The following is a 12803-nucleotide window of genomic DNA, read 5'->3' as shown; positions in this document are numbered from 1 at the left end:
TGCTTTGTTTTACACATTTAGTTCCTTGCTCCATATGGAACTAAATGTGTAGTTTAGTTTTTCTCTTGTGAGCTTTCAGTGTTTACAATTGTGTCCTCTTCCCAATGTTAGCTAATTGTGTAAACATCATTTATCAAATCATTTCCCCTCGCCTCTGGAGTTGTGATGCCATTTATGTCATAATTGAAATCCTTAAACATACTAAAATTTGTTTCTAAGCAATATATTCTGGTTCAACAATCTGTCAATTGTCATAAGTATCATGTTATTTGAATTATTGATGCTTTACAATGCATTTAAGTAGGAAAAAACAGTCCTCACCAATTGCTCTTATTTTTTCAAAAGGCTTTTTAGCAATTATGTCTGATTATATTTCTTAAAGAAATTCAGAATTGTATTTGTCACAGAAATTATTTGGGATTTTGATAGAATATTTATGTGAATTTGAGATGAACTTGCTTCTTTGCAGAAACATAATCATAATAGGGACTTGGTATATAATGAACACTTTTGATGTTTCCAAAATGCTATATAGTGTTATTTCATTTAATTCTCAGTATAATCTTATGGGATAGGTACTACTATGGGACTCATTTGACAAAATGAGGCCTATAGAAATGATCTCTTTCCAAAAATTACATAGCTGATTAGAGGCAGAATCAGGACTTAAACTCAGGTCTACCTCTAGAGCTTGTGTAGGAAAGATTCCTTCAATTGCTGTGTGTTCTTTTTCTGTATCTTAGTAAAGTTTTATTGTTGTTTTTTAAAAATACAGATTTTGTACTTTTAATGTTAAAATTATTCTTAGGTATTTTATATGTTACTTTTGTTTATTTTTTTTACATATATGAAAGGTATTAATTCTTAATCTGTAGTGTGCATGTCCAATTTAGTGATCCATTAAAAATGCTCTCAGTTGATTGTCCTGAATTTTCACCAGCAAAAAAATGATAATAGGCATGTTGTTAAGATGGCAGTTCTCCCCAAAGTGATCAACAGACTCAGCACAATCCTTGTCAAAATTCCATTCCTTTTTTCTTTGGTTTTGAAAAAAATTGACACACTGATTCTAAAATTTATATGTAAATTCAAAGAGCCTAGAATACCTAAAACAATTGTGTAAAAGGGAAACAAAGTTGGGGAAGTTACGTTTTCTAATTTCTAACCTTACTACAAAGCTACAGTAATCAAAACTGTGGTGCTGACCGAAAGAGATCTACAGGTCAATGGAATAGCAGTGAGAGTTCCCTAATACAAACAACTCTCTCATATTTAGGACCAATTGATTTCAACAAGGATGCAAAAATAATTCAATGAAGAAAAAGAATCTTTTTAACAAATGGTGCTGGGAAAGCTGGATAAACACATGCAAAGGAAGACCATTGGACTTGAACATTGAACCACATACAAAAGTTAATTCAGAATGAATCATGGGCCTAAATGTTAGAGGTAACACTAAATCTCTTAGAGGAAAACATAGGCATAAATCCTGGGGACCTTGAATTTGATAACGGTTTCCATGAATGATCAATAAGCACATTAATAGCTCAATATCATTAGCCATCAGAAAAATGCAAATCAAAACCGCAATGTTATCACTTTACACCATAAGGATGGCTATAATGAAAAAGATAGATAATAGCAAGTGCTGGCAAAAATGAGAAAAAATTGGAATTTTCATACACTGCAAGTGGGAGTGTTAAATGGTGTCACTTTTGATGGTGAGACAAAAATAGAACAAAATAGGAAAATAACAGCTTAGTTCTCCTCTGAACATAGCTGTAAAAATGAAATAATAGCAACTACAATGTAACAGCATATTGAGAGAATAATTTAGCATGACCAAGAAGCATTTAGCTAGCAAAGTTAGGAGCTAAGTCAACAAAATTTATCTCATTTAAAGCACAAATGAGAAAAGTACATTTGACAATATCCTTAGTTGACAAATTGACATTTGTTAAAATTTAACTTTCATCAGTGATCAAAGAAAATATTAGAAAATCTCAGAAAACTGTTTCTTTTACACACTATAGAGTGAGCAGCATCTTATTTTTTATTGTTGTTAATCCTCACTGGAAGATATTTTTTCCATTAATTTTTTAGAGAGAGTGAAAGAGAGGAGGAGGAGGGATAGGGAGAGAGAGAAAGAGAGAGAGAGAAACATAGATATGAGAGTGACATATCAATTGGCTGCCTCCTGCATATGCCTCAGCCAGGACTGGGGCACAAACCCCAACCGAGGTACATGCCCTTGACCAGAAATCAAACTTGCAACCCCTGGCTCTGCTGGCCAATGCTCCAACCACTGAGCCAAACCAGCCAGGGCAACATCATATTAAATGGAGAATACTAGAATCAATCTTACTGAAGCCAGAAGTAATACAAAAATGCCTGTTATCATCAACACTATTTAATTTATAGTTTAAATTTTAGCCAGTGCCTTAAACAAAGAAATGAAAACAAAAGATGTATCTATTGGAATGATAGAGAAATGTATCAATATTTACAGACACCTTGATTATATATTTTACAAAGCACAAGAGAATGGAATGAGAAACTATTAGAATTAATAAGAGAGTTCAATAAAGTTCTCCAATTAAGACACAGCAATAACCAGAGAATAGAATGGGGGAAAATTCCATTGCTTTTATGAGCAATGGTTCCATTTCCTTATTTCAAAATAGCATGTACATATTAATTTTATGTTTCCTTTGACTCACTAGTTTATTTAGGAGAACATTTTAAATTTTTAAGGGGTTCAGAGTATTTTGTCTACGTTTCTGGCAAACATTTCTGTGTTACTACATTGTGACCAAAGTATGCCCAGTATGTGCAGAGGTAACTGGACGGAGGTGCAAAGCAGCCACAGATGTTTCTAATGGCTCTCTTGCCTGAGCAAAACCTCAGGTGAGTCCTTAAGACAGGCCAGATTAGCCTCCATTACAACCGGAAGGGATGATTTCATTGGTCAAATGGAATAATCCTAGGCTTCCCACCATATGTTCCTGATGCCATTTGTCTGAATGCTTTCTAATTAGCCAACTTCACAGTGTGCAGTGACATTTTCCATCAGCCAGTGCAATTCTCCTAACACTGGAAGAGTGATGGTGTGAGAGGCAGGTGTGTGCCGGGTTTGTACACCAGGACTCTGGTTCCTCGGGAATGTGTGGCTGTCTCACGGTCTCGGATGCTTGATTGCGTCTTAGACTGCTTGATGTATTGCATTTGAATAAAAGTTCAGAACTGTGGGCATAGCAGAGCAATCATCAGCTGTGTAGGCAGTCACACCTAAGCTTGGATTTCAGCTCTGTTGCTTATTAGCTCGAAGTCCTGGGCATCTTAATCGTTCTTTGCCTCAGTTTCCCTACCTATTAAATGATGGCATTAATACCTTCCCTCAGTGTGGGTGTCCAATATGTGCAAAGTACCTGGGATGTACAAGATGAGGAAGTAGTAGCTGTCATGAGTCTGGTAAATCTGTTTTGCTACATATATGGGACCGAGGAGGGACATTGGGTGTTAAAACTGGTACATTCTCAGAAAAATGGGGTCAGTCACCCTGCTGTGGGGAGACCCTTATGATGAATCCCATAGGTGTCTGCCTTGGAAATCCTGGTGATTTAGGGTAGAGACAGCAAATGCAAGGATTCTGAGCCCCACCCCACACGCCTACTCCTCTGCAATAGCAGCATTGCAAACAGTCCACCCCTTTCTTCTCTCTGTGTGAGCTGCTCCTCAGAAGCTTTGCCATTAGTGGTCAGAACTGGCAGGAAAAGTGCTTCAGGTAGCGCCTACGTTTTTCAAAAATCCCTCCTTCTGCAAAATGTAAGCGCTGACTTTTGTGACAGTGGACTTGAGCTAGGCCACAGGAGGGAAAGCAATTTTACACTCCTTGGCAAATTCTTGCAAATTTCCCTGAAAGCATTTACACATTCATTAGAATATGACAGGGGAATCTGTAAACCCCCAAAGCGTAAGTAGATAACTATTTTAGCAAGTTAAGAATTAATAGAGAGAAAAGGATCTACTATTATTGGAAGAGAGTCCAAGATACAGCCTGTCAGCTCTGGAAGAGATACAAAGGAGGACTTCCAAACTTGTTTGCTTAATTCAGGAATAAACCCTTTCCCGAGATTCTTTGAAGGCCATTGGAAAATGAGGAATGTTTTCTTTATCCAGGATGGTGAAGAACAGGATGACTAGTAACTGAGAAAAGAACAACAACAGGGCTGGCAGGGCTGTAGAGATTGCTTCACCAGTTCCTTAATTTATAGCTTTAATAACCTTTCAGTTTTAATAACCTTTTCCAGCTCAGTGGCTTCAAGTGCAGAAATACCTTTATGTAAACACCAACAGTGCTGATGCATAGAGTTTTGTTCAAGACCCAAACTTTTTAATGTTCCATTGATCAGAGACACCATCTTGACAATAGCGATGAATAAAAGGAGGTGAGGCCAGAGAGTAAATTCAGAGAAGCTACCAGACCCTCAGATAGGTACATGCTTCAAAGTGTCCTCCCATCTCGCTTTCTGCCATGAAGTCATTCCTGCCAGCACTGGATCATGGCATTTGTCATTTCCCCAGCGATTACATGTGGCTAACCAGAGGTGGAAGAGGCTTTGAAGTAGAGTGCTGATTACAATGTGACCTTGCTGTTTTCTTTCTGTGTGACCTTAGGCATGCTAGTCCACCTCTCTGAACTTCATATACAAAACATGGGCCTCCCTTGGCTATGGGGAACATTAAATGAGATTCAAAGTAAGAATGTGGGTTCCATACCTCTAGACTCCTGGAGCTTGTTTTTGTTTTTTTTTTTGTTTTTTACAGAGAGGAAGAGAGAGGGATAGAGAGCTAGAAACATCTATGTGAAAGAAATATCAATCAGCTGCCTCTTGCACACCCCCTACTGGGGATGGTACATGCCCTTGACCAGAATTGAACCTGGGACCTTTCAGTCCGCAGGCTCTATCCACTGAGCCAAACCAGTTTCGGCTCCTGGAGCTTTTATTCCCTATGCTTCATGACCCTTTGAGTACATTTAGCATTATATACTTGGATGGCATTTTATGCATTCATCCTCTTTCTTGAATGCATTGTACACACCTTGAGGGTGGGACTAGGTACAGAAATCCCTTATAATGCTCAGGGTAGGGCTGGGCACATGGCAAATTTCCCAAAAGTGAATTTTGCTTTAACAAACTCTTATCAACCTTTGACTAGCTTATCAATGATTATGAAATTCTAATGGTATGTACAAAAGGGAGTTGATCAGCTATAAATAAATGGCTTAATACATTATGGTGTATTCTATTAGTGGATGATTATATGGAAATTAATCATGATTTTAAAGAATAGTTAACAAAATAGCTCATGATACATTCTATGAAAGAACAGGATATGTAACTGCCTAGTCTGTATATTACCAACATGCAATGTATATGAACCAAGAAAAAAATATGGGAGGGATATGCGTCAGTATACTAGCAGTGTTTTATACCAGGGTAGTAGAATTTATTTCCTTCTTGTTCCTGTTTGTTCAAAGACATAGATCTACAATGTATGTACTATTTAACAATCAGGAAAAAAAATCCTAGTAATTGTTTTTGTTTTGTTTTGGTTTGTTTAATGGAAGACAAAGGAGGTCTATAAAATGAATTTCCCAAGGATGCTACCAATTCTGCTTTAGGAAAATTGAAATCTTGTTGGCCTTGTTCCCACTGCATCCCACCCCATGTAATACCAGTCTGGGTTGTTATCCTATTGCATTAAATGTTCACCTCAAGGGTAAAGAGAAGTGGAAAGAAAAAGAATTTTCTGCGGGACTGGGCCACTTATTTAGAAATCCCTTGTCGTATGCCCGTGAGATTTCAAGATCCTAGAGGGGGTCTTCCTGTTCCATTTCATTTCCAGGTAAGTGGCACATCTTGATTTTTGGACTACTCTGTGACAGCCCCTGAAAATACATAGTGAATGGCAGGTAGGTGGATGCCAGGATCAGCTTGTAGTTCAGAGGACACCTCCAGATACCCGACCTGCCAACCATGCACCTGACAGTAAGTCTAATAAAGTGGATCGGAGTCAAGGTGACATGATGTCAGCTGTGAGCTCTGTGACCTTGAGTAAATTGCTTAACTGCATCAAGTCCCATCTGCAATGTGGGGGATAATCACTAATATGCCCACTGCGATATTGCAAAGATTCAGTGGGATTCTGCTTGCCATGTCTCTATCCTAACCCACGGAAAATCACCACCATTGTGACGTCTATTAAACTAGTGTGGTTGGTAAAAGGAGCACAGGCTTTGGCCCTGAGGACACAGGTTCAAAGCCCACTTCCCCACTTGTTAGCTATGTGACAGATAGTGCCAATGAACTGCTTAAGCTTGTCTTCACATCTGTAAAGTTGGGCCCAGGATTCTGACTTCCAAATGTAGTTTTAAGGCATAAAGAGCAAGTGTATAACATATACAGTAGCTGGCAGCAGCAGCACAGGTAAAGTGAGTGAAACAGATTAAACAACTAAGCAGGATAGTTATGACTGTGCCAGCCAACTGTTACCATCCAGGGATCTAGATACGTGAGTATATTGTTGGGCATATTTGGTTTGTTTGTAAGAGAAACAAGAAATTTTAATTTTCATAGGAAATGAATCAGTTTTTAAATACTGGCAAACCATTAGAAGTTTTTCAGGTAACATTGTGTAGATCACTGTGATAGGTCAATTAGCAATTGTTTTCTCATACCTTTTGCCACGCAACACTCCACTGAAGTTGGGTTTGTTCTTGTGACTGCTTTGGCCAATGCATGTATTATAGCATAAGTAGATGTGCATATGTGATTTGACTTATCACCTTTCACTTCCCCAGAATCTGCCAAGAGAAGAGCATGCCCTGGAGAGCCACCGTACCAGAAAGAGATCCAACGGACAGATCTGAAGCAGAGTTGCCCCTGGTGACCCACAGTCCCATGAGTGAGGAAAAGAAAATGTTCATTGTCATAGGCTGCTAGGATTTAGAGCGTCACAAAGCAAAACCCAACTCATATGCCACCCTTGGTTTCCAAGTTTGAGACCATCTAGGTAAAGCACCTAGCAAGTGACTAACATATAATGTGCACGTAATAAATGGTTGCCCTTAGGATTATTCTGGGTCTGACGCATCTCCTGGGGTTTCTATAGTAGAAGTTAGGCTTAGGCCAATGTTTGTAAGTGGTTTGTTTTGTGCTGATTTGACTTCTGAGAAACTTGAATACATCCATCTCTACATCCATCACTCACCTTATTATTTACGTACAGGGATAACCGTCACCTGTGTAGTGCCATAGCATTACACACTGTTTGAAACAGGACAATGAGTGGTAAACTGTGGTTTTATGTTTTCTTATTTGGGAGTTTCTCACTGTATCTATTCTACCAACATGCATGATAGATAGAATTTAGATATGGAAGTTACAGTGGAAATGATTAGATTGCTCACACTGAGAAAATTCTAGTGAGACAGTGAGGGATAATCAACAATAACTTGTAAGGAAAGTGCTAAGGTAGAAACAAGAACTAAGTGGTCTTGGGCCTCAGAGAATGGACTCTGATCAGAGCTGGGGAGGCACCTCAGGGTATGTGAGAATCAAGGGGAGCTGTTAAATGAGTAGCTTTGGTTATGTACGAAGGTGCGGTCAGCATTCCAATAGGGGGGAAAACATGAAAAGACACATGTGATGTGAGCACTTGGCATGTTCAGAACATGAGCAGGAATTTAGGTAGATGGATAATCAGGTTCCAGGGACTAAAGATACAACTGCGGAGGGCAAGGACCAGATGTAGACTTGGTTGGATTTTGTAGACGTTCGTTTCCAAAGGTGGCCACCACAATTCCTCCCTTTGCTACGCGTTATCCCACTTGTCCATCAAGGAGGAGTCCATGCCTCTGGGCCTTAAATGCAGGCTGCTTTGATGGACAGCACCGAGACACAGTGACACTGCATTAGGTCCAGGCACTGGCAAGTTAGGTCTCTCCGCCCCCGGGATGCTGGCTCTTAGAACATTCCCTCTCAGAACCCACCCCTCAGTCTGGGAGAGCCCCACAGAGAAGCTATGGGAAGGCACTGTGGTCCATGGCCTTGGTTAAGCTCCTGCCCAACAGCCAACAAAGCGAGTGCACCACCACCATGGATGTTCAGCCCAGTTATACCTCTGAGGACTCCATCCCCAGCAGCATCTGAGCCCCGAAGAGCAGGCCATCCAGCAGAGACCAATGAGCTCTCTGAAGGGTAACTGATAATAATAAACTGTCCTCCTGAGTCTCTAACTGTGGGACAGTTATGCTATGCAACAATGGGTAATGGAAACAGGTGTCAAACACATTGCCCTAGGTATCTCTGCAGTGACTGCATATGGTAACTTTAAAGAATTGATCAAAGAAAACCTAAAATGGTGAGGTGGGGTTGGGGATAAATTGGAAATTCTCTTCCAAGTGGGTAGCAGTTTCCCTGTGTTTCCTTTGGCACTGTTGCTATTTACCATACATTTTCCTCAGGAAGCAGTGTGATGTTCTAGAAGGAATCCAGGCTTTGTTGTCAAGGGAGATCCAAACTAAAGCCCCAACTGTGTTGCCCATGAGCTATGAGATGGGGTAAGTCACCCAATGGGATAGACTGTGTCCCGCCCAGATGCCCTCTCTGGGACCAGCTTCTCTGAAATGCTATGACTGTTGCCTCCTCGTTGGCCTTCTCTCTGCAGAAATGCACAATCGCCCACACACTCTGGGGATGGCCCAGCCATGGACTGACTGGTCCAGAGTCACAAGAGTCTGGTGGCTCGCTCAGGAGGTGGTACCTCTGCAGTGAGGTCTATGCTCCTAGCCCTGCCCCTATGGCCCAGGCAGAAGACTACCCAAGTCCACAGCTTTTCTAGGCTCCTCCTTCTTTACTCTGCCCCCTTAACTCCCTTAAATATTTTTCTCCCTGAAGAACAAGTTCTCAGTAAGTCTCATATCCCAGAATCCTGGTCTCAGGCTCTGTTTTTGGAAATACCAGCCCAAGACACACACCTTCCCTTCACTTGTATTTTCCAATACCCCCTCTCCAGAATTCAGGAATGATCAATTAAAACCTCCTGGAACTCAATACACAGCCAATAAATACTAATAGGCTTCTTCTCTCATCTTCCTCATTGGTACAAAGTGGAAAATACGAGGAAAGCTCTTTTAACAAAAATGTCCTCCAGTACATTTTCCATATTGTCTGCCCAGCAAGTCTTTTAGGAAAAAGGGGAATATTCATGCCTTTTTGTGGAGTTGGGAGGATTAGCTGAAATAGGGTTGGTTGTTGGGTTCAGGGTAAGCGCTCTGCCTCTGGAAGCCATTACCCTTCCATTGGGCCCCTCCAGGGGCACAGGCGGGCCCTTCCCTTCTCATTGGTGTGCCCTCAGTGGCACAGTGCCCCACACTGAAAAGCATCTTGCATCTTCCCAATGCAGTGGGCAGGGAAAAAACAAACAAAAGACTTTATCTAAGATGGCACGGGTTTTCTAACTCCACTCCATGTGGAGCTTGGGTGATGAACACAGCTCAGTGCTTCTCACAATTGTGGGCAGACTCCTCTGACCGACTCAGAAATAGCTAGACTCACCACACTGGTCATTAACACAGTTTATTATTGGCACACTTATCAGTAAAGCATACATAAAATACAGCTGTTTTATAACACACGGAGCCACTGTGTCTTTACATGTGTAGAGGAACATATTAATATGCAAATGGAAAAATTAGTTCTCTTATAAAGTTTCACATAAATACACTGGCATTGCCCCCAAAGGGAAAAAAAAAAAAAAAAGAAAAACCCATAAAAGAACCAGGCGAGGGCTTTACAAATTATTATACAAGCAATATATGATGAAAAGAAACAACAGTCAACTCAGATACAATAAAAAAAACACAAAGGAGTTTCAGATTTATTAAACTGCACACAAAAGGAATGGATTACATGGCTTGAAAATATTTGGATCAACAGCAATTTTACAAATGCATACATTCTCAAGGGGCCAAGTGTCGTTCTTACATAAAAATCTGCTGTGGTGACTTCGATGACACAAAGACATTTCTTGTTTCAGCACTCAGGCTCAATTGCACCAACTCGGGCTCAGTTGCACCAACTCAGGCTCAATTGCACCAACATGGGCTGGAGAATCCATTGGCGTTAGCTCGCCCATCAATTATCCTGCTGGGCCCTCTTGGCTGTTACCCAATGAAAGAAAAAGCGAAGGAAAAAACACACCAAAAAGGTACATTTGAATCATTTTCCCAAAGTGGGTATTTTTCTTTTCTTTTTTTACTGAAACAAGAAACTCTCAGAAGCAAGTCAAAAAGCAGAAAATATTTTACAATAGTAAAAAGTCATCTGTGGTTCGGTTCGGCATATAACGGGATCCTGAGCACTGAGGGCATATTGACGAGGTGGCCTTCGTCTGATGCGGGGGGGAAAAGGAAACGAACAAACACGTGGTGGACACCGTGCCGGGAGAAGCATTAGCGTCTGCTCTTGCGTTAAGTACGATCAGTGCCAGTATCTATGTTACCCGTGAAGGCCTCCGGGGGAGGGTCATGGACGTTTATTTGGAACAATCCTCTCAGTTACAAAAGAAACAAAAGGCAAAAGGAAAAGAAAGCAACTCAGATCATTGTGGTTGAGAAATAGGAATTGGCGTGAGAACGTTTGTTATGTCTCCTCCTTCCTCTCCTGTGAATAGTGATCTGACACAGCGAGTGTCACCCACCGGCCTATGGACGGCGGATCCGGGCCGGTCAGGTCAGCCTTACTGGGAAGCCTGGGGCGGGGGGTTTTCTGATTTGGTCTCTTGAGTGCCGGGTGGCTTACTGTTCCACGGGCTGCTGTTTCCCAGGGCAGGCGAATTGTTGAAGTCTTCCTCGTCGTCCATGCCGTTGGCCGCATCATACTGCGTGTTTTCTAATCTAGTGATTAGCCTTTCGTCCTCGTCCCCAAACTCACCTCCCATCAGAGTTGGCTCTCCTACCACCATCACATCCTGTGAACAGCAGCTGACATTATTACAGGGAAACCTTGGGGGAGAGAAGCTCAGCCTAAGACACTAGCGGGAGGAGCTGGGGGACCTGGGACAGACACACTGGTGGGCTGTACACAACGGGGGTCAGGTCTCAGTGTCGGGGGGGCCGAGGTGCATATCTGATCTCTACAGGAAATTAACATCGCCTCCTGACGTGTAACAACCACGCGAGTTTATGTCCTTAGTGCGCAGCCTGACACCGGAGAGCGAGCAATGCTAGCAATCTGCAGAAATAAAAAAATGGATTTTTCAAAATTAAAAAAATCCACGCTTTTCACTTGCTGACGCTGGGGACTTTTGAGAGGGCGGTGGAACCTTCTGCGGGGTCGGTACCTCGGAAAATCCTCCACTTCTGCTCAGGGCCTCTGAAGGAGGCCTTTTGGAAATTTGGCGGGAACATGGGTCGGATACAATTCTGCAATAGTCACCCAACCCATTCCTAATGACGTTTTCTTTGTCCTGAGGGTGGTGTATGCTTTCATGGGAGATGGAATCTCTCTTTTCTCTACTCAGCCAGGCCCTTTGAATGCAGCCAATATCCTTGACATTCTGCTACTTAATTATGGTAATTAATTTAGGTAAAGTTTTCGATAAAAACAATGTTCACACTGATTTGACAATTTGCATAGCTAATTAAGTCATTAGCAAAAACTTGCTGATTGCCAACCAGCCCCGAATTTACCATCTGTTATTTCATGGTGCCTGTCACCTATCCCCGCACAGGCAACTCTGCCACCAATCTGGGCAGTGAAGAGAACCGCTCTGGCCAGCTGGTGCCATACAAGGAAGATGAAGAGTGCTAATTGCAATTACACTGATGAAGCTGGTCATCATCAGCAATGGGAGCGTGCAGGAAGGCTCCATGGAATCCCTCCTTTAAGTACCAATTGTCCTTCCATGCAGACAAGGGAGCCACCTACTGCAGCTGGGGGCATCATGGAGGCCGCTGATGGAGAGGCACGAGGGTGGGGCAAAGGGCACATGCATAGGGCACAGTTCCAGCCTCTTTGTTCAAAGGGGACCCTCTGGGGCTGGTGGGTGACCTGGCCATGGGACCATGGGACGGGACACCGCCAGGGGGGGACTGCTGGGCAGGCTCTGAGCAATAGTCTCCTTAAAAGGGCAGTGACTCCAGCTGCTGTCAGTTTCCGAGAGGCCGGGAAAGGCAGGACTGGGCCAGATGCTTTTGAGATGTCAGGGTGCATTCCCTGAGAGGGAAACGGAGGTCTGTTTGATGAAATGCCTTGACAAATGGGCAACGTTTCTTTTCACTGGAGCAAGAGAGGGCTTTCCTGGGCAGGCCAGTAGAATATTGCCTATCAGGCCAGGGGAAGGTGTAGGGGAAGGCTCAGATTATTGAAGATGCCAATGAAACAAATCCCTTAATTACCCCTGGATTATCTTGGAATGGAAGATCTTGTTTGATTGATGGGTTGACTGCCCCAGAACTATGGGGAGATAATCAATGGGCTTCTACACTGTGTTTTCTGGCCAATCACTCCCATGATTTGATAAGAATGATTATAAAGAGAAATGTCTAAAGTATACACTGGGTACACACAGCCATGTAGGTTCTGGCAGGATAATCAAGTGTGCGCTTCCAAGGACATACTTATGGCACTATACCGACATGTTAGGAGACTCAGGAGGACTCTTGAGGTGGGACCCAAAAAGACACAGAGTGAAATTGGCAAGAAAGCTGACACGGTTTTAGGTGACAACGTTAT

At 42.2% G+C, this 12803-nt stretch overlaps 1 protein-coding gene across 9 annotated transcripts in view; it reads right to left on the bottom strand.

Annotated features, from left to right (window-relative positions):
- Window positions 1-9627: 9627 nt before the first annotated feature.
- LDB2 (LIM domain binding 2) overlaps window positions 9628-12803 on the bottom strand; it is a 328763-nt gene continuing 325587 nt past the window's right edge. For 6 of the 9 annotated variants that reach the window (XM_084889093.1, XM_084889094.1, XM_084889095.1 and 3 more), the window contains one exon: window positions 9628-11037. In XM_084889093.1, the coding sequence (XP_084745219.1) occupies window positions 10807-11037 (231 nt within the window). In that variant the 3' untranslated portion in view covers window positions 9628-10806. Of the gene's footprint in view, window positions 11301-12803 lie in introns of all 9 variants that reach the window. The other 3 variants (XM_084889100.1, XM_084889101.1, XM_084889098.1) reach the window with 3 other exon arrangements.

This window comes from Pipistrellus hanaki, assembly GCF_964339955.1.
Source record: "Pipistrellus hanaki genome assembly, chromosome: 1".
NCBI classification, from domain to species: Eukaryota; Metazoa; Chordata; class Mammalia; order Chiroptera; family Vespertilionidae; genus Pipistrellus; species Pipistrellus hanaki.
This window is presented reverse-complemented; position numbering and strand designations above follow the sequence as displayed.